Below are 21,652 nucleotides of genomic sequence, written 5' to 3' on the forward strand. Positions count from 1 at the left end.
CTGCTGCTCTTTCTGACCAACTTGTCGTTTGCATCGTGGTTCTTCTTCATTGCCATGATCGCGCCCGACTTGCACGTTGCCAAGCCGGTGGCGATGTTGTCGATCTTGTTCTACATCTTGTTTGCGGGCTTTGTCATCTCGCCCTCGATCATGCCCGACTACTTTATCTGGATCTACTGGATCAACCCGCTCAGCTGGTGCTTGCGTGCCCTCTCGATCAACCAGTACTCGTCGGGCGAGTTCCAAGTGCCGATCTACAAGGGCGTCAACTACATGAAGCTCAAGGGCGACACCATGGGCAACGTCATGCTCAAGACGTTTGGTCTCCAGACGGACACGATCTGGATCTGGTATGGCGCCATTTACCTCGCCGCCATCTATGTCCTCTTCCTCGGCCTCGCGTACCTCGCGCTCGAGTACAAGCGCTACGACGCGCCCGAGAACGTCTCGGTGACGGTCGAAGCAGAGGATGAAGAAGATGCCGGTGACGGGTACGTCAAAGCGCCCAAGACACCGACAGACATTGGCAATGTGACCGATGACGTTGCCGTACATGTCGCCGGCTCAAGTTCGTTGTCGCCCTCCGTCGTCATGGCCTTTAAGGACCTCTGGTACTCGGTGCCCAACCCGACCAAGGGCGAGCCCGACCTCCAGCTGCTCAAGGGCATCAACGGCTACGCTCTTCCCGGTACGATCACGGCGCTCATGGGCTCGTCCGGCGCGGGCAAGACCACCTTGATGGATGTCATTGCCGGTCGCAAGACGGGCGGCAAGATCGAAGGCAACATTCTCCTCAACGGGTACCCGGCCACGGACCTCGCGATGCGCCGTGCGACGGGCTACTGCGAGCAGATGGACATCCACAGCGAGAGCGCGACGTTCCGCGAGGCGTTCCAGTTCAGCGCGATGCTCCGCCAGTCGGACGAGATCCCGACCGAAGAGAAGATGGCGTTTGCGGAAGAGTGCTTGGAGCTCCTTGACATGAAGAACCTCGGCGACAAGATCATTCGTGGCGCCTCGGTCGAGCAGATGAAGCGTCTGACGATCGGTGTCGAGCTCGCAGCGGCGCCAACGATGCTCTTCCTCGACGAGCCGACGTCCGGTCTTGACGCTCGCTCGGCCAAGATCATCATGACGGGCATTCGCAAGATCGCGTCGACGGGCCGCACGGTCGTCTGCACGATCCACCAGCCGTCGACCGAAGTGTTTGAGATGTTTGACTCGCTCCTCCTCCTCAAGCGCGGTGGCGAGACCGTCTTCTTTGGCGACCTCGGTACGCACGCCATCAACATGATCAACTACTTCAAGTCGATTCCCAACACGCCGCCACTCATCGAGGGCGCCAACCCGGCGACATGGATGCTCGAGGTCATTGGCGCGGGTGTCGAGGCCAAGCACACGGACCTCCCGCCCAACGACTATGTCCGCATCTTCAACGACTCGTCTGAGCGCTCGTACATGGACAAGGAGCTCGTCCACCATAAGCAGCCGCACCCGACGTTGCCCGAGCTCACGTTTGCCAACAAGCGCGCGGCGTCGTCGTCGACGCAGTTCAAGATGGTCACACAGCGCTTCTTCCGCATGTACTGGCGCACGCCCACCTACAACTTCACTCGTGGCATGATGTCACTCGTGCTCGCCATCCTCTTTGGTCTCGTATACCGTGGTGTCGACTACACGACGTACATTGGCGCGACCGGTGGCGTCGGCATGGTGTTCATGACGTCGCTCTTTGTCGGTTTGATCTCGTTCAACAGTGTCCTCCCGCTCGCCTCGGAGGAGCGCAACTCGTTCTACCGCGAGCGCGCTTCGCAGACGTACAACGCGCTCTGGTACTTTGTCGGCTCGACGCTCGTGGAGATCCCATACTGCGTGGTCTCGACCTTCGTCTTCACGATCATCTACTACCCGTTCGTCGGTTTGAACGAGTCGGTCGGCGCGTGTCTCTTCTACGGCCTCAACCTCTCGCTCCTCGTCTTGATGAACGTCTACTTTGGCCAGCTCATGTCGTACTGCATGCCCCGCGTCGACGTCGCCGCGCTCATGGGCGTCCTCCTCAACTCGATCTTCTTCCTCTTCATGGGCTACAACCCGCCCGCGTCGCAGATCCCGTCGGGCTATCGCTGGCTGTACCACATCACGCCGCCCAAGTACTCGGTCGCGCTTCTCGTCGCTGAGACGTTTGCCAAGTGCACGGACGGTACCCAGCTCGGTTGCCAGATCATGCCTGAAGACGGCGTCCCCCCGAGCCTCTTTGCCGAGTTTGGCACCAAGAAGATTCGCGTCAAGGACTACGTCGAGAAGGTCTACGAGATGAACTACGACGACCGGTGGTCCAACTTTTTCGCGGTCATCGGCTTCATTTTGCTCTGGCGCATCCTCGCGCTCCTCGCGCTGCGCTACATCAACCACCAAAAGAGATAAGCAGTGACTGCTCGTGAATACATTTATCCTGTACGTGATTTCCACGGTGTGTACGGTGCCATCACCACGCCAAAGAGGCGCTACGCAAGCAAATTAGATCACGTTGGGAAGTTCAATGTCTATGGATCCATTTAAAGCGCCGCTTCCTCAAACGCGACTTTGAACACGTCGTCGTAGACCTTAGCAAAGTGCACGTCAAGACCTTCCTTGAGGTAGTCGGGCAGCTCATCGTGGTCCTTGCGGTTGCCCGCTGGAAGCACGATCGTCGTCACATCGGCACGTCGAGCCGCGATCACCTTCTCCTTGATACCGCCCACCGGCAACACTTTGCCCGTCAACGAGAGCTCGCCCGTCATAGCAAGATTGGATTTCACAGGCCTACGTGCATCGTTATAAGACTCTTGTCGCACGATTCTTGGTAAGCATACTTGTTCATCGCGAGCGAGAGGAGGGCCGTCACCATGGTGCATCCTGCCGACGGACCGTCCTTGGGCGTCGCCCCTTCCGGCACGTGCAAGTGCAGATCGGCTTCAAAGAAGGTGTTCTCGGGTTCCACCTAAGGCGCAGTCAATGTTGTGAGGATATGGGCGACATATGTGGTGGTAGTCGCGCACCTGCTCGAGCTTGTGGCGGGCATAGGTGTGTGCAATCCGCGTGCTCTCTTCCATGACGCTGCCCATTTGACCCGTCGTGACAAGCGAGCCCTTGCCGCCTAGAGGACTCATATGTGGGCAACCAAGCAGTCAAGCGGACGACGCACCCTTGGTTTGCACCGTTGTGGTTTCGATGTACAGCGACGAGCCACCCATGGCAGTCCACGCCAGACCCATGACAACACCAGGCTGTAACGCTTCGTACATGCGCTCCCTAGAAGAGAAATGGTTTGTGAGACCTCGTGCCTCGAGCAAAGTATGGATCGTACGAGGTAAATCGGGGCTGGCCCACATATTTCTGGAGGCCATCGGGTGTGATGCAATAGTCTTTTACGTCCTTCTCGTCCTTGGCCATGTTTTCGACCACCTCAAGCGCGACCTTGCGGAAAATCTTTTCAATGTGCTGCTCAAGGTTGCGCACGCCAGCTTCCCGGCAGTACCTACACATCAAACATAAGCCACGCGGTCCGTGCAAATATTTTTGTTTCGCACCGCTTGACAAGATCCATAATGGTATCGTCCGTGAGCGACAACGACGCCGGGGCATGCTCGCTCTTCAAGCCACTCTTCTCGAGCGTCTTGGGTACGAGATATTGCTTGGCAATGGCAACCTTCTCGGGGGCGTCGTATCCCGAAAGTCGGATGACTTCCATACGATCGAGGAGCGGACCCGGGATCGTGTCGGTGACGTTGGCAGTGCACACAAAGAGGACCCGAGACAAATCCACGGGCACGTCCAAGTAGTGGTCGACAAACGACGTGTTTTGCGACGGGTCAAGAAGCTCGAGGAGCGCCGAGGCAGGATCGCCAGTGTGGCCGCGACCGAGTTTGTCGATTTCATCAATGAGGATGAGCGGGTTGGAGCTCTGCGTCGTCTTGAGACACTGGATAACCTTGCCCGGCATCGCGCCAACGTACGTCCGGCGATGGCCCTTGATCTCGGCTACGTCACTAAGACCGCCGACCGAGAAACGGTAGAACTCGCGGTTCAACGACGAAGCAATCGACTTGCCGATGCTAGTTTTGCCGACACCTGGCGGGCCCACGAGGCAAATGATGCGCCCTTGGACTTGGCCTACGTATGCATATTGGTGAACACAATAATTGAGGAAGAAACAAGTGGTACCGAGGAGTTTGGAAACAGCGATGAACTCGAGGATACGCTGCTTGACGTCGCCAAGACCATAGTGGTCCGCGTCCAAGATCGCCTTGGCCGCCACAATGTCAAAGTTCTCGGTCGTTGACTTGCCCCACGGCAGAAGCGTGAGCCAGTCGAGGTAGTTGCGCGTGACGTTGAACTCGGACGAGTTCTTTTCGAGCATCGAGAGCTTGTTCATTTCGTCGTCGATGACTTCAAGGACGGCGTCGGGAATGTGGCTTTGGCGCTCCGTGTTGCTATCGGTCTCGGCCGTCCCTTCGCCGGCTTCCGGAAGCGGCACCAAGAATGCGTCGAGGCGCTGGCGGAACTTGGAGAGCATCGCATCCTTGTCGTCCTTCTCCATGCCGAGCTCCTTCTTGATCGTCTTGAGCTGCTCCATGAGAAGGTACTGGCGCTGGTTCTTGGACACTTTCTCTTCCACTTGCTCCTTGATCGACTGCTGGACGCGCGAGAGCTCTGTTTCCTTGGTCACGAGCTCGAGCGCCTTCTGCAAACGACGCTCGCAGTCCATCTCTTCCAAGACGCTCTGGAGCTCTTCCGCATCAGCCGTCGTGATCTACGCGTCCTGAGCATTGCATGTAATGAGGAAGAAGCAACATACCGACGCCGCAAAATCCGCCAACAAGAACGGGTTGTTGATGTCGATGCGCTGGCTAAAGTACTGGATGTGCTCCTTGAAGAGCGGGTTGAGCTTCACGATCTCACGGAGCGTCGCGACGATTTCATTCGAGTAGGCCTTGATCATCTTGTTCTTCTTGTCGTACGACGGGTTCGTCAGCGGCGAGATGGCCACGCGGAGCGGGTTGACGCCGCTATCATATCTATGAGGTGGCATGCATTTCGGCGATGTTGCATGTACCTGTCGTGGATCCCGTCGATCGTAATCCGGCGCTGCCCCGTCAGCAGAATTTGCATCGCATGGTTGTTCTCAAAGCCAATCATGTTGTCGATACGCGCATAGTTGCCCACATGATGAATGTTATCGAGGGTCGTGACCAAGTCCTCGCCTTGCTGGTTCGCCAGGCCCGTGTATCCCATCTCTTCCTATGCACCGCGAGAGATCCATGCCAAGTTCCATTCGTAGCATCGTCGTCCTACCTTGGAGGCAGCCTTGGCCGCGTCCTTCTTGAGGAAGACACCCACGTACTTTTGGCCGCTGTCACGCAGCGCTTGGAGCGCCTTGGACACCTCGGGGTTCGTGATCGTCATGGGCAGGATCACGCCGGGAAAGAGCGGGCGCTTGTGCGTCGGGAGCACGAGCACGTGGGGTACCAAGGGCGCGTTCTCACCCTCTCCCACTGGCGCGATCGTCTTCGACGACGACTTGGTTGTCCCATCGACCACGTCGTCCTCGTCGCCCTCATCGTCCTCGTCGTCCCCTACGAGTTGCATGTCGTTGGAACGCCCATGGTTCCATGGACGCGTACCTCGGTGATCGCAGAACCCGCGCATCCACAGGGCCGATGTCGATGGAGCGAATGGACGCCGGTAGGCCGTCGTCAAGCGCGACCCCAAGCATCGCTTCACCCCCGCGGCCAGCATCGTACTATTGGGATTGTTCTCGAAGTTGATGAATTCGAGTGAAACCAGAATAACTGTGGTGGAGCGTCGTTGGAATCGCATGGTATTTGAAATCAAAGATAACGCCATTGTCTTCTTATTTGTATGTTACATTGATCTCATCGTATTTAAATACGCCGCGTTTGGAGGCAAACGAGCTCTGCGACACACGATTGGCTCTTTTTTAGCCAATCGCATGCATTATAAACGCGTGAAATTGGCGCGCGATCCAGCGATCGTCGAGCACTGCAGTAGCCTTCATCGCATGCAATGGCACGAAGGGCTACGAAGGCCAGAGCTCGGTGCTCCTGCAGAGAGGTCTACCAGGCAGTATTGCAGCGACGCCACAGACAGTGGGACCATAGGATACTCGGGATCTTGATGTGCGGTGCAGCGACCCTTGATGATGGGTGATTGCAGCCAAGCATCTCACGGCCTGCCGCCATGCTAACCATAGGTGCTGGTCGTTGCTTGCTTCTTCACGGAGGTCAATAGATGCAAAAAGGGCTTTGAAAGGGCCATATATAATTAAGAACCTACTACTTCTAACGCGACCGCGGACGGGACTTTACACAAAGATTCACTCCATGTCGAGGTTGAAACGAATCGGCGCCACGTCGGCGACCGACGCGAGACGCTCCTTGATGGGCGTGTCGTCGTAGCACGAGACAGTCATCTCGCTTTCGCAGTCGCTGTCGGTTTGGTCGAATTCAACACCCATCGAGCAATCTTTTTCCGCCGCCATTGCCTAGGCGCATGCATGAGTCATGATGTCAATCCTCGTGCCAAGGTACCTGGACAGCGAGTTGCATGGTAGGCAGCTTTTGGAGCAGCATCGTAATGACGTTCTGCGCAAAGTGCTGGAGCGAAGTCGCGTCGTTGTGCACTTGCATGTCCCACGGGAACGAGTTGTAGAACGCGAGGCAGTCCTCCATCTTGGAGCGCTTGTGCTCGGCGTAGCGCACGCGTTCGGGCTCGAGCTGGAGGCGGTGCTGGATGCGGCTCCAGAGAAGCTCCTTCTCGACGTTCACATGCACGGTAAGGAACTGAACGTTGGCAAAGTCGGCAACCTCCTTCATTTGCGCACGGATGACTTGGTCGAGGAGGTGGCCATGCGTCGCGTAAAAGACAGCGCTGAATGGCGAGCGGTCGGCGAAGAAGACCTGGTTCTTATTGCGGTCGTGGCGCGCCAGCGTCAAGACGCGGTCAAACCTATCGGCGCCGCACATGAGTCATGTTATATTCGCGCGGCCAAGTCAACGTACCAGGCGCAGACCCACTTGGTCTCCATAAAGAGCGACTGCGGATGCAGCGAATGCGCAGGCATGTCGAGGAAGTTTTCGTCGAGGACGCGGAAGCCCATGTTGCTCACTTCCTTGCAGAGCGACGTCTTGCCGCTACCTGTGGGCCATAGCACATGTCCATGAGCCATCGGTTCCTGTGCCATGGCGACCGCGCACCGTGGCAGCCTTCGAAGCAGATGACGAGCATGGTCGGTGGTGGGCCAATCGGGAAATGACCGACTTCGCCACCTCGCCGGTCGATTCGAATTTTCAAGCGTTCAAACGGCCCGCGCCGCGGCGATGGCAATCCAAGCCGGCGCGCAATCTACCTCGCTCTTTGTATGCAATAAAATAAATCCAACGGCTAATGAACCGGGCTTCGTAACCGTTCGGTTCAAATGGGCCAGTTCTGAAACCGCGGCCCAAAGCGCGCGGGCGTCGGCCATCGCGGTCTTGCGCGGGCTTTCTTTTGCACCAATGAGCGACGCTTCCGCCATGACACAGGCTATGGATTGGTTTAAATTACGTCCAGTCAGCGACCAGAAGACCTCGGATTGGCTGCGGTCCCGCGAGTGGACACCAACCTGTGCGGGAGAGTGTTTAAATTTCCCGCGCGAAGCATAGCAAGGCAGCATGTGCAACAGCCAAACTCAACAAATGGAAGCGCCAACCCAAGATCGAAGCCCCGCCTATGCGATAAGATTCGCCCAACGCCTTACTACCTACATTTACGCACAGAGAATGGCTCATGGAATCGACCAGGCATAGGGCATGGACAAATGGTGTGCCTACATGTACTAAATGTCGGTGCGAAACGAACGACGGACTGAGCTCAGTCATGTGGTCACGGCTGCATTCGAGAGGTCATGGTATTGCATCTTGTCGACGTTAGAGCCAACGACAGAAGTGAAGGAAACAAGATTCCTTTGGGACAATGATAGCCTCGATGGGAGCCCGTTGGCAACGCAAGCGGCGCTGCATGATCCTGCGCCACGTGGTATTAGCTGTGAGCTGGTCGGGCAGGCAATAGACATATCCATTCACCGAGACTGTCAAGCGAAAGACTCAGGATGCGATCGCATTCAGCATTCATGGCGGTCAATCCATCGACGGACGTGCTGCCACGTCATTCGAACGCAAGGCGCTTGTATGGTACACTGTACCTACATGTATTCTAACCTGTCAATGAATAAAGCGCCAAGCAGAGCGCGACGCGGACGGTGGCGCCGCGCTACTGACCACGATATTCTCCACCTGGACACCACCACAGCCACTGCGCACAACAACCACAGCGGGCGCATCTTCAAGTAACATACCTCGCATTCGTCAGGAAGAGCTGAAGAGCATGTCCACTTGTCGAGAATCCTCAAGAAGGATGTTGTCTCCCACAACCACACAATGATATGCTTTCCAGTAGCACCTTGAGTGGTTGTTGGGTGCCAATATCTTGTGCGTCTGCAACAATCCAACCCCAATATATTCAAAAGCACACAAGCAGCAGTGCTGTGTGGTTGAGTTCGTCCCACAGGAACAACAAACATCTACACGCGCAGTCGCAATTCACTTTTTTCAAGCTACAGGCTCCCTTGTACAGCGTTGTGGTGCGATCGTCACCTGGCATCAATTCGCAGGGACACGCGACCGATCTCTTCAAGCAGAGGTTCATTATTCAAAATGCAAACAATCAGCCCCGTGACCGAGACGACGCACCTCACCGCTCCCAAGCTGCTGGACGACAATGCAGCGGTCGCCATGGTTGCCGAGCGCCCGGAGCTCACGTGGGAGATTGTGTGGGCCAAAACTGACGTGAGCGCCCATGTCCGGCGGCACTTGCTTCGCGTCTACATGACGCTTGGATGCATGCTTCTCTTTGCCGCTTTGGGAGTCGTGCTCGACTTGATCTGGCCTGTGCACCCCGCCATCACGGGCCTTGCGATCGCGATGCCACTGATGCTCCTCATCGCCTACACGTCGCCCGAGTTGGTCGTTCTCCGCGTAAGTGGTGCCATGCTGCTCGCCACTGCGCTCGGCGCCAGCATTGGCGGCACGGTCCAACATGCGCTGTCCGTCGACTCGTCCCTTGTCGGCGTCGCCTTGTACACTCTTTGGATATATACCGCATGGGTAATCACGGACTTGTGTCTTGTAGTGGCTGCACGATGCTCATCTTTGTCGTTATGAGTTTGTGCGCTTACTGCGGTGCGCCCCAAATCTGTGCATCGCGCAAGCTCATGCAAATATGGTGTAGCGACGCGCCGCAGTGCGCTCTTCCTTTATGGCTTTCTCGTCTCGGCGCTGCTCGTGCTTTTGGCCGTCGGCATTGCCAACATATTTATCCAGTCCAAGCTGCTCGTCTGGCTCGGTTTGGTACGTCTCGGGCCCTGTACTCAGACTCATTTTTGTTTCGTAGTATGTGGGCCTTGTGCTCTTCTCCATCTTTGTGATTGTCGATACGCAGCTCATCATTGAGCGCATCATGTTTGGCGAAGACGACTTTGTCGAGCATGCGCTCGACCTCTTCACGGGTACGTCGCCATTTTCTTATTGAACACAAGACGACTAAGATACTCTGCGTAGATATTGTCGGTATTTTCGTGCGCCTGTTGACACTCCTCTCGAGCGACGACGATGACGACGATGACGACGACGAATAGAACCCAAAGGACAAGGCAGGGTAGACTCTCGGGATCTATGATAAATACATTGCGTCGAAATAGTTTTGGATCGACCTTGCTCTGATGGCGGAGTGGTCGCGTATGGACTGGTGGTGCATGAAACAGCGTCGTCGATAACTCTACTAGCGTCACGGCCCAACAACGCCCTTCTTTGGTTGGCCTTTCCGTTGGGCAAACTTGCTTCAGGATCGACCGCCTCGCCGCCACTCTCGGTACAGCATGCATTGACAAGAAGACGAAGGACTTACGCCTGAATTTTTTGTGCGGAGAATCCTATTAGTGAAAACCTCAAAATTGGGTTTAGTTAGTTATTGTGAGGAAAATCGAGGTTTGGGGTAAATTCGCGAGGTGTGTTGTTTTGAGGTTTACGGTAAGACTGCGGATCTCGCAATCTGGCAACAAGGGTATACAAGAGATGCTATACCACGCTATACCCTTGCTACTGGTAGCAACAACAACACATATACACGTGTGTACATTCATTTCCCAAAATTCAGGCAGCCGTACCATCTGATTGGTCGTTGCGGAATGCAGGTCAACAATCGGGTTCATCGGTTGTGAGCTCGTAGTGTTTTCGCAACAATCGGCACTTTTCAGAAACAACAATCGGCACTCTTCAGAAACCCGAGCTATGACGCGTGTGGAAAGGTCGAGAAGCTTGGATAGCGGCGCTGAGCAAGCAAGCGGCAAGAAGGAAGGAATGCCTGTCACAGCGACGCCTCTCGGTCCCGCCGTGAGCATGGGCACGGGGCGCCCGCAGCTCACGTGGGATCTCGTGTTTGAGATGAGCGACGTGAGCGGGCACGTGCGTCGCCACTTGCTTCGCGTCTACACAACCCTTGGACTTATGGTACTCTTTGCCGCTATTGGCGTCCTCCTCGACTTGCGCTGGCCCGTACATCCGGCCATCACGGGGCTCGTCATCGGGTTGCCACTTTTGTTTGCCATCATGTGCACGCCGCCCGCGCGGCTCGCCTTTCGCCTGACATGTGCGATGCTCCTAGCCACCTCCATGGGCGCCAGCATCGGCAACTCAGTGCAGCACGCCCTCGCCATCGACCCGGCCCTCATCGGTCTCGCCTTGTACCATCCTCTCTCCTCTTGGCCGATGCACTCACTCTTGTCTAGTGGCTGCACAACGTTGATTTTTGTCACGATGAGTCTCTGCGCTTATTTCGGTGCGTGGCACCAGTGACTATGTGGTACTATCGCATTTGTGCTACATTAGCCACGCACCGGGCCTCGTTCTTCCTCTACGGGTTCCTCTCGTCAGCATTGCTGCCGCTGATTGTCCTCAGTGTCGCCGCCGACTTTATCCACTCGCCCTTCCTCGTCTATGTCAGCCTCGTACGTCGCTACTTCATGGATGTTTCAACGGTATTCAAGATGGGAGTAGTATGCCGGTCTTTTGCTCTTCTCGCTCTTCATCATCGTCGACACCCAGCTCATGATTGAGCGTGCCATCTGCGGCGAAGACGACTTTGTGTGGCATGCGCTCGACCTCTTCCTCGGTACAGTTGCGATATCGTGGTCCATGGAGCCGCTCATGAACACATGAGTAGATGTCATCAACATTTTCGTGCGCATTTTGGCCATTTTCAACGTCACGAACGACGACTAACCGTGTAATCCCAAGGGACTCGATCCATACTTGCTCAACACCCAACGCAGACTCGCAAGAAGCGCGGATGCCTCGTTTCCACACAACTAAAATCGTGTCATATAGTCTGTTTGTCTTACGTGGCAAACCGGGCCCGCAGCGCCCGCGAGTAGTTGAGCCCGCCGGGGTTGGTCGCGGCCATCAAGCGCGCGTACTCGTGGCTCACGCGCAGCGCATACTGCTCGGGCGACTCGCCTTTCTCTTGGTGCAATGGCTTGCCAAAGATCACGGACGCCTTGACCGGCATTGGAAGCACGGGCAGCATCGCAGTCCACATCCATGTCCACATTTTGATTTGGAGAAAGAGCCAGCCAATGTAGCCTGGGAGCGCGATCAAGTAGTCGTACAACTTGGAGAGGTACGTGATGTTGAGGAGGAAGAAGAGCGGGTTGAACACCATCTCTTGCATGTTTTCAACCACGACTGGGATGATGACGGCGTCGGCTTCGATCGCGAGCTCGGCAAACCCTTTGCGCAAGTGACCCTTGGACGACTGCCTACAACAAACCTCATACGAGACTCGGCACCAACACAGCACTCGTACCAGTTGACGGTATACGCATTCTCGTGGCCCATGAGGGCTTCCTCAGCACCACCCGGAATAACCATGCACGCGCGGTGGCCACGCTCGTAGGCCGCGAGCGCATTGGCGCGCGTGCCCTGGATACAGCCAAAGGCCTTGAGCCATGGGCAGCACGTCACGAGCGTCCGATGCATGAGCCCGACAGGCACTTCGTCCATGATCTGGCGCACCGACATGCCTGTGAGCGTGATGTCCCAGTTGTGGTTCGAGTGGTAGCCAACAAAGAGAATGCGAGCGTCCTTTTTCGTCGGGATGTTCTCGGCGCCTACAGATCGCCAAACATGGCGTCGACTTGGGATGGAGGATCGCGCGTACCGATGATGGTCCAGGCGTAAAAGGAGACGAAGAGCGGGTAAATATGGCGGTACACAAAGGCGTACACAGGGTTCTTGGTCACGTCGTGGTAGAGCGGGCGGTCGATGGCGTCGACCATCGCGAAGTCCTCGGTCGCGGCGAAATTGCACTTTGACGCCCTTCGCCCTACAAACTTCAAGTGCAAACTGGGACATGCCGGGTTATAAAGCAGCGATCTTTTGGTTGCGACTCGTTAATCGAGTTCCTGGAGCAATCAGCGGACAGACACGCGTCGTCGATCGCAGCCTTCGTCCCAAGTGCCGTCCATGGCAACGACAACAACGACGAGTGCACTTCATCGAATGCCTTTGCTTCGGCAGCTTAGTGTACACTTGGTGCTGAAGGGCTATACAGTGAATGCTGTACGTGGCAGTCTCCTACTATGCAGCCAATTTCGAGAAAGGCCGCTGTGGTAGCCTTTCTACAGTGACGGCGTGAGGATGAGGTGGTCTTACGCTTTGAACGTCCCTGGAGCGCATGCGGCTTCCGCCAGCTGAAGGCGCCACGCCGCTGTGGCTACTCGTTGCTGCTAACGCTGACCGGATCGCACTGTCGTGTCGACAGGAGGCGCGGTTGCGTATCTTTTCACACGATTTCATCTTTTTCTAAATAGTATAGTCTAGAAATCATGTATAAATAGTGTCATACAAAATATACTGTTCTGGGTGGCAGTCGACCATGCTGCCGAGCTTTGTTCGGACCTTCTCGGTAGGACGACGATGGCGATGGCGATGGCGTCTCATGGGCGTGGCGTAGAGAGCGAGCACGATGGCGACGACCGATGGCTCGATCTTCAGCGCGATCCAGACCAAGCTGGCCGCGGCCTTTGCGCCCACGCATCTCCAAGTGCTCAACGAGAGCTACATGCACAACGTGCCAAAGGGCTCTGAGACGCACTTCAAGGTCAGCGCTTCATCCAACGATAGGCGCGCTCACCATATACGTATGTAGGTGATTGTGGTCTCGGACCACTTTGAGGGCAAGCCGCTCCTCCAGCGCCATCGCATGGTCAACGCCGTCTTGGACGACGAGCTCACGAAGGGCGGCGTCCACGCGCTCTCGATCCAGAGCAAGACGCCGTCGCAGTGGGAGGCCAACAGCACTGTGCGCCCATCGCCGACGTGCCAGGGCGGCATGAAGCACGAGAAGAAGACGCCGTAAGACACGATACAGGCAATATGACGTGCTTTCAAATGTAAAGCTATCTCGACTGTCTCGACGCGCCGCGACGCCGGCGGAACCGATCGCCGAGAGCTCGTGCATAGTCGAGGCCGCCCGGGTTGGCGCGCGCGAGAAGCTGGGCGTATTTGCGTTCAACGCGCTTGGCAAAAGCAACTGCCGACTCATGCTTCCGCGGCTTGAGCGCTGGCCCAAAGCGCAGCGTGGTCCGCACCGGCAGCGGAATGCTCGTGCCGCAGTTGAGCGTCAGCCAGAGCACGCCCTTGATCTGCCAGAAGGTCCAGCCAATGCCGTACGGCAGGCGCATGAGGTAGTTGTACGCATGCGAGAGGCGCGTGATGTTGCAGAGGAAGAAGATCGGGTTGAAGCACATTTCTTGCTGGTTCTGGATGACAATGGGCACGACCACGGCGTTGGCAGCGATGGCGAGCTTGGCAAACCCGGTCCGCGGTCGCCCCGACGTCGACTTCCTACGCCGATGTGATATTGCTGTGTCGTACGCGATTGCGGCATGTACCAGTCGACCTTGTACGCATTTTCAAAGCCAGCGACAGCCTCTTCGGCGCCACCTGGCAGGACAATGCACGCGCGGTGGCCCTGCTCGTACGCGGCGAGAGCGTTGGCCGTGGTCCCAGGAATGCAGCCCATGCGGCGCAGCCACGGGTGGAACATCATGATCGTTCGGTGCAAGAGCCCAATGGGCGCTTCGCCAATCGCGTCCTTGATCGCCATGCTCATCATCATGATGTCCCAGTTGTGGTCCGAGTGGTAGCCCACAAAGAGCATGCGGCGCGTCGGGTCTGCGGGCAAATGCTCGTCGCCTGCATAACGTTCATCGGCTTACAGTGCTGTCAAGTAGAGACATCTCTACCTTCGACAGACCACGCAAAGAACCACACGAGCAGCGGGTACACGTACGCATAGAGGAGCGCGTACGGCCACGACGCAGCGTGGTCGACGCGCATCGTGTTGGCTTGTCCACAACGTGGCGAGTTTTATTTTTTAACTTTAAATTGTAATTGTTTTATTGCCGTCCGGATAACATACAAAACCGAGGGACAATCCAACGGCAGATGCAGCTTCTGCTATATTATTTTACTGCGTAAGACGAGAAAGGGCAATCTCAATTTTGACAATAGCGTCAAGATCGTCAAGTACAATCGCTCCAAATTGTAAAGATCCCCGGAAAGATCCCTCGAATATGTTCGCTGGGATTAGGGAAATATTTTCGTTGTGTTTATAGAAATCATAGTACCGATACTAGAGACGAGTTAGCGACCAAACCGTGCTTGGAGCGCGCGGGTGTAGTTGAGACCACCGGGCTGCTCGGTGGCTAGCATCGCAGCATAGCTCGACGCAACGCGGTGGGCAAACGCCGCCGCCGACTCGTGCTGAAGCGGTTGCAGCGGTGGGCCAAACTTGAGCGTTGCTTTCACGGGCAGCGGAATGCTCGATCCAAAAGAGAAGAGCAGCCACAGCACTTGCTTGAGCTGCCAGAGGAACCAACCAATGCCAAGCGGTAGCGTCATGAGCGTATCGTAGACGCGCGAGAGACCCGAGACGTTGCTCAGGAAAAAGACGGGGCTAAAGCACATTTCTTGGGCGTTCTGCACGACGACGGGCACAATGACCCCGCCGGCTTGCAGGACGACCTCGGCAAACCCCGTCCGGTCGCGTCCCGACGCCGACTTCCTACAATAACGTTAGTGTTCTGCGCCGCCATGATGGGAACAAAACCAGTTGACGGTGTAGGCATTTTCAAACCCCGCGACGGCTTCTTCCACACCACCTGGTAGCACGAGGCAGGCGCGATGGCCACGCTGGTAGGCGTCGGCGGCATTAGCGCGCGTGCCCTCGACGCCGCCAAGGTACGACACCCACGGGCTGAGCGCCACGTAGGCCGAGTGCATGAGCCCAACTGGCGGCTCGCCCAAAGCATCCTTGATCGCCATCGCCATCATGAGGACGTCCCAGTTGTGTGTCGTGTGGTAGCCCACAAAAAGGATCTTCGTCGACGTGTCCTTGGGTAGATGCTCGTGCCCTACAGAAGTGACAGGACGACACGGCGTCTCTGCTGCATACCTTGGACTGTCCAGTCAAACCAGGTTACGAGGAGCGGGTAGAGGGACGTGTACAGCACGCGGTAGAGCCATGTCGACGCATAGTCCACGGGCTTGGCCATGTCGTCTTCAAGCCGCTTCTTCCGCTATACGACGCGGCTTCACGAGGGCCAATAAGGTGGCAAGACGTTACGACCCCATGCGAATGCCTTTCATGTATTTTGGCGATTGCATGGGATCGTAACGTCTTGCCAACGACAGTACTGCGGGTCCAGCCAATCGATCTGCGCCAGGGACGTGCCACGTCATGATTTCGTTTTGTGGTCGGATTCGATTCAAAAATTGACTGGATGGTTTCACGATCCAACTTGTTGAAATGCTACGTCATCACTCTACTTGGGTTGTCGTGACGGGGCCAACCGGGCTTGCACAGCCCGCGTGTAGTCGAGACCACCGGGGTTTTCGCGGTGCAGAAATTGTCGGTACGCTGTTTCGACGCGCCGGGCAAAGACCGCGGGGGACTCGGCCTTTCGTGGTCGCAACGCCTTGCCAACCTTGAGCGTTGCTTTCACCGGCATCGGGATACTTGTCGGGAACGTCAGCGTCATCCACAGAGCCAATTTGAGCTGGAGAAAGACCCACCCGACGCCGTAGGGCAAGGCGAGTAAATGATCGTACGCGCGTGAGAGCCCCGTGACGTTCACAAGGTAGAAGAGCGGGTTAAAGTACATTTCCTGGGCGTTCTGGACGACGACCGGGACGACGACGCACTTGGCGTCCATGGCGAGTTCGGCAAACCCCGTGCGCACGCGACCCGAAGACGATTTCCTAGTTATCCCATAAAACTGAGTTGCTGTTGCTCCCATCACATCCGGCGTACCAGTCGACCGTGTAGGCGTGTTCAAAGCCAGCGACCGCTTCTTCAGCACCGCCCGGGATCACCATGCACGCTCGGTGCCCGCGGTTGTACATCTCCAAAACGTTTTGCCGTGTGCCCTGGATCGCCCCGAGGAGGCGCAGCCACGGGTTGAGAGCCACGAGAGTCCTGTGCATGATACCGACAGGAGCTTCGTCGAGGACATCGCGGAGCGACATGCCCGTGAGGAGGAGGTCCCAATTGTGCGTCGTGTGGTAGCCGACAAAGAGGATCCGCGTCGCCTTGTCTTTTGGAATGTGCTCGTGTCCTAGTCGACGCGTCAATGTGGAGAATATCGTCTTTTGTGCTACCTTCAATGGACCATTGAAAGAGCACCGAGAGAAACGCGTAGAGAGTCGTGTAGACAAAGATGTAGAACGCGTTGGCCGAAAAGTCGACAAAGCCGGCCGAGCGCGCCATGCTCTCGACGTCGCCAATTGCACTTTGCCGAGAGGGTGTCGTCGAAACATTTCCGTGGGTGACACCCCATACTGAAATCCAGTCGCCAAATCACGAAACCTGGGACAAGCGCTCGATCTTCCAGCACTTTGCAGCAGAACTCTGTACGTACACGAAGACGGTAGAGACCCTACACAAGAGAGCGGCGACGCGCTGCTCGAATGCCGACATCGCTCAGTACTCGCACGTGCCGCGTACGACCGACCGGTAGACGGCAAGAACGACCGTGCCTTGAACGCCGTCCGCCAGCACAACCGGTTGACAGAAGGGATGCTGCTTGTCGAGACACGAATTTCGCACCATCAAGTCGTCTGCGCCACAACCAAATGCACAGCGTTGACGTCGTGCTTGCGAATATTGTCCTTGGTGTTTGAATCGCTTGTTCAGGCGAAACTACCACGACGATGGCCAGGAGCATGCGGTGATAACGTAGCGTCACGTCACTCTGGAGACCGTTCAGTGGACGTATGGAATAGCGTCCATCTCCAAGATGACGAAACGACCAGGTTTAACAGTCATCAACGGTTCAAGACACGGCAACCCGACGTCGCCATGCTGAGCGAGCAGATGTTATGTGCCATTAAACCCATGCAAAAGGCCATTCGCGAGGTCCATACACGCGGGTTGTGCGTCACCTCTTGGTGTCGATCGCCGTCCTTTCCACCAAGGGGATACTTTATTTTTCTTGTTCGCACATACAACTGACGATATGTACACGGGACTATTCCTTACGCTCCAGACGCCGTTGAATCTGTAGTTTGAGCCAAAACTTCGCTTTTCCTGCGCCGACCAATCCGCGCACGCTCGAAGTTCGAAGCAACGATGACCGACGTGGCAACGTCCGCAGATTTCTACCACCGGCGCCGACGACGATGGCCGACCGCTGGACGTGGGCCGCGCTGCTCATCGCGATCGTCTTGCGCACGCTATGGAAGTCGCGCTTTGAGGGCGTGATGGACTCGCCGTACTTGACGTACTTTGCCGACGACTACTTGGAGGCGCGGACGCGCTTCCGCTACGCAGCGACCCACGCCGGCGCCGAGCTGCACACGATTCCATACCCGGTCGACGATGCAGCGTACCCCGACCTCTCGATTGACGTGGCGATACTCCGCGGCAGTACCTCGCACCTCGTGCTGCATCTCTCGGGCACGCACGGCGTCGAGGGCTTTGCGGGCAGCGCGATCCAGTCGGCGTTTCTCGCCAACCTCTCAGCGCTGCCCGAGAACGAACATCGCCCGACGATCGTGCTCGTGCATGGCGTCAATCCATATGGCTTTGCGGCCCTCCGGCGCGTGAACGAGCACAACGTCGACTTGAACCGCAACTACTTGAGCGCGAGTGCGTTCGCCGCCAAGCGGGCGGCCGACCCGAACGCCCATGGGTACGCGGACCTCGAGCCCGCGCTCAACCCGCGCGAGCCTGTGCTGTTCCCGTTCCTCTTTTACCCGCGCATGCTGCAAGTCATCGCCACCATGGGCTACACGGCCGCGAAGCGCGCGGTTGTCTCGGGCAACTACCACTTTCCAAAGGGCTTGAGCTACGGCGGCCAGCACATCGAACCCAGCCACACGCTCTTACGCACGTTTGTCGCTGCACACGTTGACTTGGAGGCGGTCACGCATGCCGTGCTGCTCGACGTGCACACGGGGCTCGGTCCGTGCGGCGCCGATACCCTTGTCATCGGGTCGCGCGTGCTCGATGTGCCCACAGTGACCAGCACCCTCTTTCCCGACTATCAGGCGCCCGACAACAACGCAGCGTGGGCTGGCTACGATGCGACGACGGGCACCGCCGTGTCGGGCTACGAGACGTGGTTCTCGGAGGCTGCGCGCACGGTCACCGTCATGCAAGAGATGGGCACCGTCCAGTCGCTCGCCGTGCTGGCCGCCCTCCGCGCCGAGAACGCGGCCACGCATCACGACCCCGCAAATCGAAACATTGCCGCCGAGTCACTCCGCGATGTCTTCTACCTCCGCGACGACCCGCAGTGGCAGCACGACGTCGCATCCCGCGGCCTCACAGTGCTGCACCAGGCCATCGCCCACGTGGGTCTCCTCGGAGCCTAGTGTCTATGGCAGGATGCGCGATACTAGCTGCACCGTCTCGTTGGCAATACGAACACGCTGCCCAACACCGTCTCCTGTGCATTGGCTTCGCTCACATCGCAAGAACAGAATGCCGATCGTAGCATGAGCTGTGTGCCAGGATGCACTGGGTGTATGGCATGATGGGACCATAACGGGCTGAGCGCCAGGTAGAAGAAAGAGGCTAATGCATCTTTTCCCGGCGAAACGCGGCGTGACGACGTCGACGCACTGCCCAAGAAGGTTCCACGGCAGTACAGTCCTGTGTAGTATCGGAATACGATGGATGACGTGATCCACGACAACTTGTCCACACTTCTGACCCGATCCATCCATCTGCCAGACGCGACTCTGAAGGAGAAAGACGTGTATTGCCAATGGCACATATCGTGGAAATGCTGGCACTTACGGGCGAAGGCGTTTCTACACATACAGACAGTTGTGAGGAGTCCAGTCGACAATGCACCGACGTACCGGGTCACGCGGGAACATGGACGCCTTGCGGACGTTCTCGAGGCCGAGGAAGAGCATGACGACACGCTCGAGGCCGACGCCGCCGCCAGCGTGTGGCAACGCGCCGTACTTGAACGCATCGACGTACGTCTGGAGGTCGGCCTCGGGCACGCCGAGCGAGTTCATGCGCTCGACGAGGAGCGTCGGGTCGTGCACACGCTGGGCACCGCTCAAGATTTCCTGGCCGCGGATCATAAAATCGTACGAGTTGCTCCAGCGCTACATATGTCAAACTCAATCTCAATGTCAACAACCAGACTCGGCCTACCGAGTCGTTCGGGTCGGGCATCGTGTAGAACGGGCGCACGGCGAGCGGGAACTTGTCCAAAAAGTAAAAGTCCGTGTCGTACTTGGCCTTGACGAGGTCGCCGAGCGCCTTCTCGTTGGGCGTGCTACGTGGCAAGGTATCAATCTATCAGTATATCAAGTGAAAGACAAAACTACCTCAGATCCTCGAGCGGGTCCTGGTCAATGCCGGCAGCGTTGAGCATCGCAACGGCTTCGTCAAACTTGAGGATCAGCGTCGGGTTCGAGTACTTGAGCGGCTCGAACGGGTGCTGCTCGTTGATGATGGCGAGCTCACGCTTGAAGCGCGAGTTGAGGTTGTCAAAGACGTAGATGAAGAGCTCCGAGAAGACGTCCAAGCACTCCGAGTAGTGCTCCTTGATGGTCATCTCGAGATCCAACCCCGTGAATTCGCACAAGTGGCGGCGCGTGAACGAGTTCTCGGCGCGGAAGACAGGGCCAATCTCAAACACCTTTTCGAGGCCGGCGCACGCGCACGCCATCTGCTTGTGGAGCTGCGGCGACTGCGCGAGGACTGCGTGCTGGTCAAAGTACTTGAACGAGAAGCAGTTGGCACCGCCCTCGCTCGCACCGCCGAGGAGCTTGGGCGTGTGGATCTCCACAAAGCCCTTCGAGTAGAGGAACTCGCGGAAGAGCTGGCCGACACCCGACTGGATGCGCATGATGGCCTGGTTGGCCGGCGTGCGCAAGTCCAAGACGCTAACATGGTGTCGGATCAAGTCCGCAAACATCGAGAAAACACATACCGGTTGTCGAGGCGCGTGTCGAGGCCGACCTCGACGTAGTCGGAGCCCTCGGCGTTGAGGAGCGTGTCCGAGCGAGACGCATCTTCGATTTGCATCGGGAGCGACGTGAGCGCCTTGCTGATCGTAAACACCTTGGTGACTTCGAGCTCGACGTCCTTCTGCGTCGTCGAGTGGATCTCGACGGCCGCGACCTTGACCGTCACAAAGAGGTCGACGACCGACTCGCGCGGGATCTCATCGGCGTACTTGATCATGGCCTTGGGCACGTCCTTGCTCTACACCAAGCATGAGCACCCTACGCTACGACAGCAAAGCCGACGGACCTCGCTAAGGACACCCTGGATCGTAAACGCAGCCTGGCGAAGCACCAAGAACGCGATTTTCGGCTTGGCACGGACGTTCTGGAGGTAGCCGCGGACCCAGAAGGATTCGCCGGCCTTGGCCTTGTCAATGTCGCCGACACTACAGGTCGTTGTACGTCAGCATATGGACATGACAGAAAGGGGCAACGGACTCGACAAACTTCTTGGTCGGCGCCTCGCGCGACTGAATGAGCGGCGCGTCGCCAAACTTGGTCGGGTCGGCCGACGTGGCCTTGGCCGCAGCTTCCGCTTCCTACGCCCATCAATCCGTGAGATCATTGCGATGCAAAAAGCCGCGCCTACGGCCTGCTTCTGGCGCTCCAACAAGCGAAGCTCCTTTTTGGTGAGCTGCTTGGGCTTGGGCGCGGCCGCGGGGGCGCCGGGCGTCGTGCCATGGTCGTAGCCAGCAAGCGCCTTGAACTGGCCCTTGAGGTTCAGCAAGGCAGCGACGTGCTCCTTGACGTCTTGCTTGGCGGCCTTGAGCTCGCGGATCTCGGCGGCCTTGGCGGCGATCGCAGCGTCCAACGCGGGGATGTCCATTTTCGTGTGGCCAAAAATACAGACTGACGCCTCCACTCATCAGGCGCCGCCGGATCCGTTTCGGCATATGCCGCAATTAAATCTTGCGCAATATTAGTTTCGGCATGCCACACACCACGGGCCTCGACGCCGA

At 57.3% G+C, this 21,652-nt stretch overlaps 12 protein-coding genes across 13 annotated transcripts; 5 read left to right on the forward strand and 7 right to left on the reverse strand.

Annotated features, from left to right (window-relative positions):
- Positions 1–8: 8 nt before the first annotated feature.
- Positions 9–2,535, forward strand: SDRG_02369 (hypothetical protein). The gene has a single exon (XM_008607953.1). It carries the CDS (start codon positions 55–57, stop codon positions 2,422–2,424), a length of 2,370 nt encoding a protein of 789 aa, XP_008606175.1. The 5' UTR covers positions 9–54; the 3' UTR covers positions 2,425–2,535.
- SDRG_02370 lies at positions 2,267–5,817 on the reverse strand (the record flags this gene model as incomplete). 2 transcript variants are annotated; one of them, XM_008607954.1, is made up of 12 exons in its annotated part: positions 5,664–5,817; positions 5,335–5,615; positions 5,096–5,280; positions 4,838–5,048; positions 4,204–4,792; positions 3,570–4,152; positions 3,347–3,517; positions 3,185–3,291; positions 3,039–3,136; positions 2,853–2,980; positions 2,459–2,802; positions 2,267–2,399 (listed from the first exon to the last, which is right to left on the reverse strand). In XM_008607954.1, exons 1-11 carry the CDS (start codon positions 5,776–5,778, stop codon positions 2,556–2,558), a joined length of 2,715 nt encoding a protein of 904 aa, XP_008606176.1. In that variant the 5' UTR covers positions 5,779–5,817. The 2 variants fall into 2 exon arrangements, with proteins under 2 accessions (XP_008606176.1, XP_008606177.1); XM_008607955.1 differs by lacking the exon at positions 2,267–2,399 and having other exon boundaries at positions 2,556–2,802; positions 5,664–5,778.
- A 469-nt stretch (positions 5,818–6,286) lies between these two features.
- SDRG_02371 (hypothetical protein) lies at positions 6,287–7,537 on the reverse strand. The gene is made up of 4 exons (XM_008607956.1): positions 7,257–7,537; positions 7,062–7,197; positions 6,591–7,008; positions 6,287–6,544 (listed from the first exon to the last, which is right to left on the reverse strand). Exons 1-4 carry the CDS (start codon positions 7,285–7,287, stop codon positions 6,377–6,379), a joined length of 753 nt encoding a protein of 250 aa, XP_008606178.1. The 5' UTR covers positions 7,288–7,537; the 3' UTR covers positions 6,287–6,376.
- Positions 7,538–8,753: 1,216 nt separating this feature from the next.
- On the forward strand, positions 8,754–9,790 carry SDRG_02372 (hypothetical protein; the record flags this gene model as incomplete). The annotated part of the gene is made up of 5 exons (XM_008607957.1): positions 8,754–9,175; positions 9,229–9,278; positions 9,328–9,446; positions 9,490–9,604; positions 9,657–9,790. 5 exons carry the CDS (start codon positions 8,754–8,756, stop codon positions 9,731–9,733), a joined length of 783 nt encoding a protein of 260 aa, XP_008606179.1. The 3' UTR covers positions 9,734–9,790.
- Positions 9,791–10,306: 516 nt separating this feature from the next.
- SDRG_02373 (hypothetical protein) lies at positions 10,307–11,500 on the forward strand. Its single transcript, XM_008607958.1, has 5 exons — positions 10,307–10,837; positions 10,883–10,932; positions 10,983–11,101; positions 11,151–11,265; positions 11,317–11,500. The coding sequence occupies exons 1-5, from the start codon at positions 10,386–10,388 to the stop codon at positions 11,373–11,375; spliced, it is 795 nt and encodes a 264-aa protein (XP_008606180.1). The 5' UTR covers positions 10,307–10,385; the 3' UTR covers positions 11,376–11,500.
- SDRG_02374 (hypothetical protein) lies at positions 11,491–12,430 on the reverse strand (the record flags this gene model as incomplete). Its single annotated transcript, XM_008607959.1, has 3 exons — positions 11,491–11,911; positions 11,959–12,262; positions 12,313–12,430. The coding sequence occupies 3 exons, from the start codon at positions 12,428–12,430 to the stop codon at positions 11,491–11,493; spliced, it is 843 nt and encodes a 280-aa protein (XP_008606181.1).
- Positions 12,431–13,022: 592 nt separating this feature from the next.
- Positions 13,023–13,686, forward strand: SDRG_02375 (BolA protein). The gene is made up of 3 exons (XM_008607960.1): positions 13,023–13,059; positions 13,108–13,254; positions 13,303–13,686. The coding sequence occupies exons 1-3, from the start codon at positions 13,030–13,032 to the stop codon at positions 13,510–13,512; spliced, it is 387 nt and encodes a 128-aa protein (XP_008606182.1). The 5' UTR covers positions 13,023–13,029; the 3' UTR covers positions 13,513–13,686.
- Positions 13,553–14,495, reverse strand: SDRG_02376 (hypothetical protein; the record flags this gene model as incomplete). The annotated part of the gene is made up of 3 exons (XM_008607961.1): positions 13,553–14,000; positions 14,048–14,351; positions 14,402–14,495. The coding sequence occupies 3 exons, from the start codon at positions 14,493–14,495 to the stop codon at positions 13,553–13,555; spliced, it is 846 nt and encodes a 281-aa protein (XP_008606183.1).
- A 199-nt stretch (positions 14,496–14,694) lies between these two features.
- SDRG_02377 (hypothetical protein) lies at positions 14,695–15,804 on the reverse strand. The gene is made up of 3 exons (XM_008607962.1): positions 15,613–15,804; positions 15,268–15,571; positions 14,695–15,222 (listed from the first exon to the last, which is right to left on the reverse strand). The coding sequence occupies exons 1-3, from the start codon at positions 15,710–15,712 to the stop codon at positions 14,802–14,804; spliced, it is 825 nt and encodes a 274-aa protein (XP_008606184.1). The 5' UTR covers positions 15,713–15,804; the 3' UTR covers positions 14,695–14,801.
- A 59-nt stretch (positions 15,805–15,863) lies between these two features.
- SDRG_02378 (hypothetical protein) lies at positions 15,864–17,003 on the reverse strand. The gene is made up of 3 exons (XM_008607963.1): positions 16,818–17,003; positions 16,471–16,774; positions 15,864–16,418 (listed from the first exon to the last, which is right to left on the reverse strand). The coding sequence occupies exons 1-3, from the start codon at positions 16,924–16,926 to the stop codon at positions 15,983–15,985; spliced, it is 849 nt and encodes a 282-aa protein (XP_008606185.1). The 5' UTR covers positions 16,927–17,003; the 3' UTR covers positions 15,864–15,982.
- Positions 17,004–17,785: 782 nt separating this feature from the next.
- On the forward strand, positions 17,786–19,113 carry SDRG_02379 (hypothetical protein). The gene has a single exon (XM_008607964.1). The coding sequence runs from the start codon at positions 17,838–17,840 to the stop codon at positions 19,032–19,034; it is 1,197 nt and encodes a 398-aa protein (XP_008606186.1). The 5' UTR covers positions 17,786–17,837; the 3' UTR covers positions 19,035–19,113.
- A 344-nt stretch (positions 19,114–19,457) lies between these two features.
- Positions 19,458–21,555, reverse strand: SDRG_02380 (aspartyl-tRNA synthetase; the record flags this gene model as incomplete). The annotated part of the gene is made up of 8 exons (XM_008607965.1): positions 21,283–21,555; positions 21,132–21,232; positions 20,941–21,079; positions 20,618–20,892; positions 20,010–20,570; positions 19,834–19,957; positions 19,527–19,784; positions 19,458–19,475 (listed from the first exon to the last, which is right to left on the reverse strand). The coding sequence occupies exons 1-8, from the start codon at positions 21,517–21,519 to the stop codon at positions 19,458–19,460; spliced, it is 1,713 nt and encodes a 570-aa protein (XP_008606187.1). The 5' UTR covers positions 21,520–21,555.
- Between the last annotated feature and the right edge of the window lie 97 nt (positions 21,556–21,652).

Source organism: Saprolegnia diclina (genome assembly GCF_000281045.1).
Source record: "Saprolegnia diclina VS20 unplaced genomic scaffold supercont1.5, whole genome shotgun sequence".
Taxonomy (NCBI): Eukaryota; Oomycota; class Saprolegniomycetes; order Saprolegniales; family Saprolegniaceae; genus Saprolegnia; species Saprolegnia diclina.

Bases quoted from the DNA above. Each gene is read 5' to 3' on its own strand.
- SDRG_02369 (XM_008607953.1), top strand. From the start codon at position 55: ATGATCGCGCCCGACTTGCACGTTGCCAAGCCGGTGGCGATGTTGTCG.
- SDRG_02371 (XM_008607956.1), bottom strand. From the start codon at position 7,287: ATGCTCGTCATCTGCTTCGAAGGCTGCCACG. The intron at 7,009-7,061 runs GTACGTTGACTT...CGGCGCCGATAG, and splicing joins ACCAAGTGGGTCTGCGCCTG to GTTTGACCGCGTCTTGACGC. The intron at 6,545-6,590 runs GTACCTTGGCAC...GCATGCGCCTAG, and splicing joins CCATGCAACTCGCTGTCCAG to GCAATGGCGGCGGAAAAAGA.
- SDRG_02378 (XM_008607963.1), bottom strand. From the start codon at position 16,926: ATGGCGCGCTCGGCCGGCTTTGTCGACTTTTCGGCCAACGCGTTCTAC. The intron at 16,775-16,817 runs GTAGCACAAAAG...CGCGTCGACTAG, and splicing joins CTTTCAATGGTCCATTGAAG to GACACGAGCACATTCCAAAA. The intron at 16,419-16,470 runs GTACGCCGGATG...TGGGATAACTAG, and splicing joins CACGCCTACACGGTCGACTG to GAAATCGTCTTCGGGTCGCG.
- SDRG_02377 (XM_008607962.1), bottom strand. From the start codon at position 15,712: ATGGCCAAGCCCGTGGACTATGCGTCGACATGGCTCTACCGCGTGCTG. The intron at 15,572-15,612 runs GTATGCAGCAGA...TCACTTCTGTAG, and splicing joins GTTTGACTGGACAGTCCAAG to GGCACGAGCATCTACCCAAG. The intron at 15,223-15,267 runs GTTTTGTTCCCA...ACGTTATTGTAG, and splicing joins AATGCCTACACCGTCAACTG to GAAGTCGGCGTCGGGACGCG.
- SDRG_02379 (XM_008607964.1), top strand. From the start codon at position 17,838: ATGGCCGACCGCTGGACGTGGGCCGCGCTGCTCATCGCGATCGTCTTG.
- SDRG_02375 (XM_008607960.1), top strand. From the start codon at position 13,030: ATGCTGCCGAGCTTTGTTCGGACCTTCTCG. The intron at 13,060-13,107 runs GTAGGACGACGA...GGCGTGGCGTAG, and splicing joins GCTTTGTTCGGACCTTCTCG to AGAGCGAGCACGATGGCGAC. The intron at 13,255-13,302 runs GTCAGCGCTTCA...ATACGTATGTAG, and splicing joins GCTCTGAGACGCACTTCAAG to GTGATTGTGGTCTCGGACCA.
- SDRG_02373 (XM_008607958.1), top strand. From the start codon at position 10,386: ATGACGCGTGTGGAAAGGTCGAGAAGCTTGGATAGCGGCGCTGAGCAA. The intron at 10,933-10,982 runs GTGCGTGGCACC...GTGCTACATTAG, and splicing joins GAGTCTCTGCGCTTATTTCG to CCACGCACCGGGCCTCGTTC. The intron at 11,102-11,150 runs GTACGTCGCTAC...AGATGGGAGTAG, and splicing joins TCCTCGTCTATGTCAGCCTC to TATGCCGGTCTTTTGCTCTT.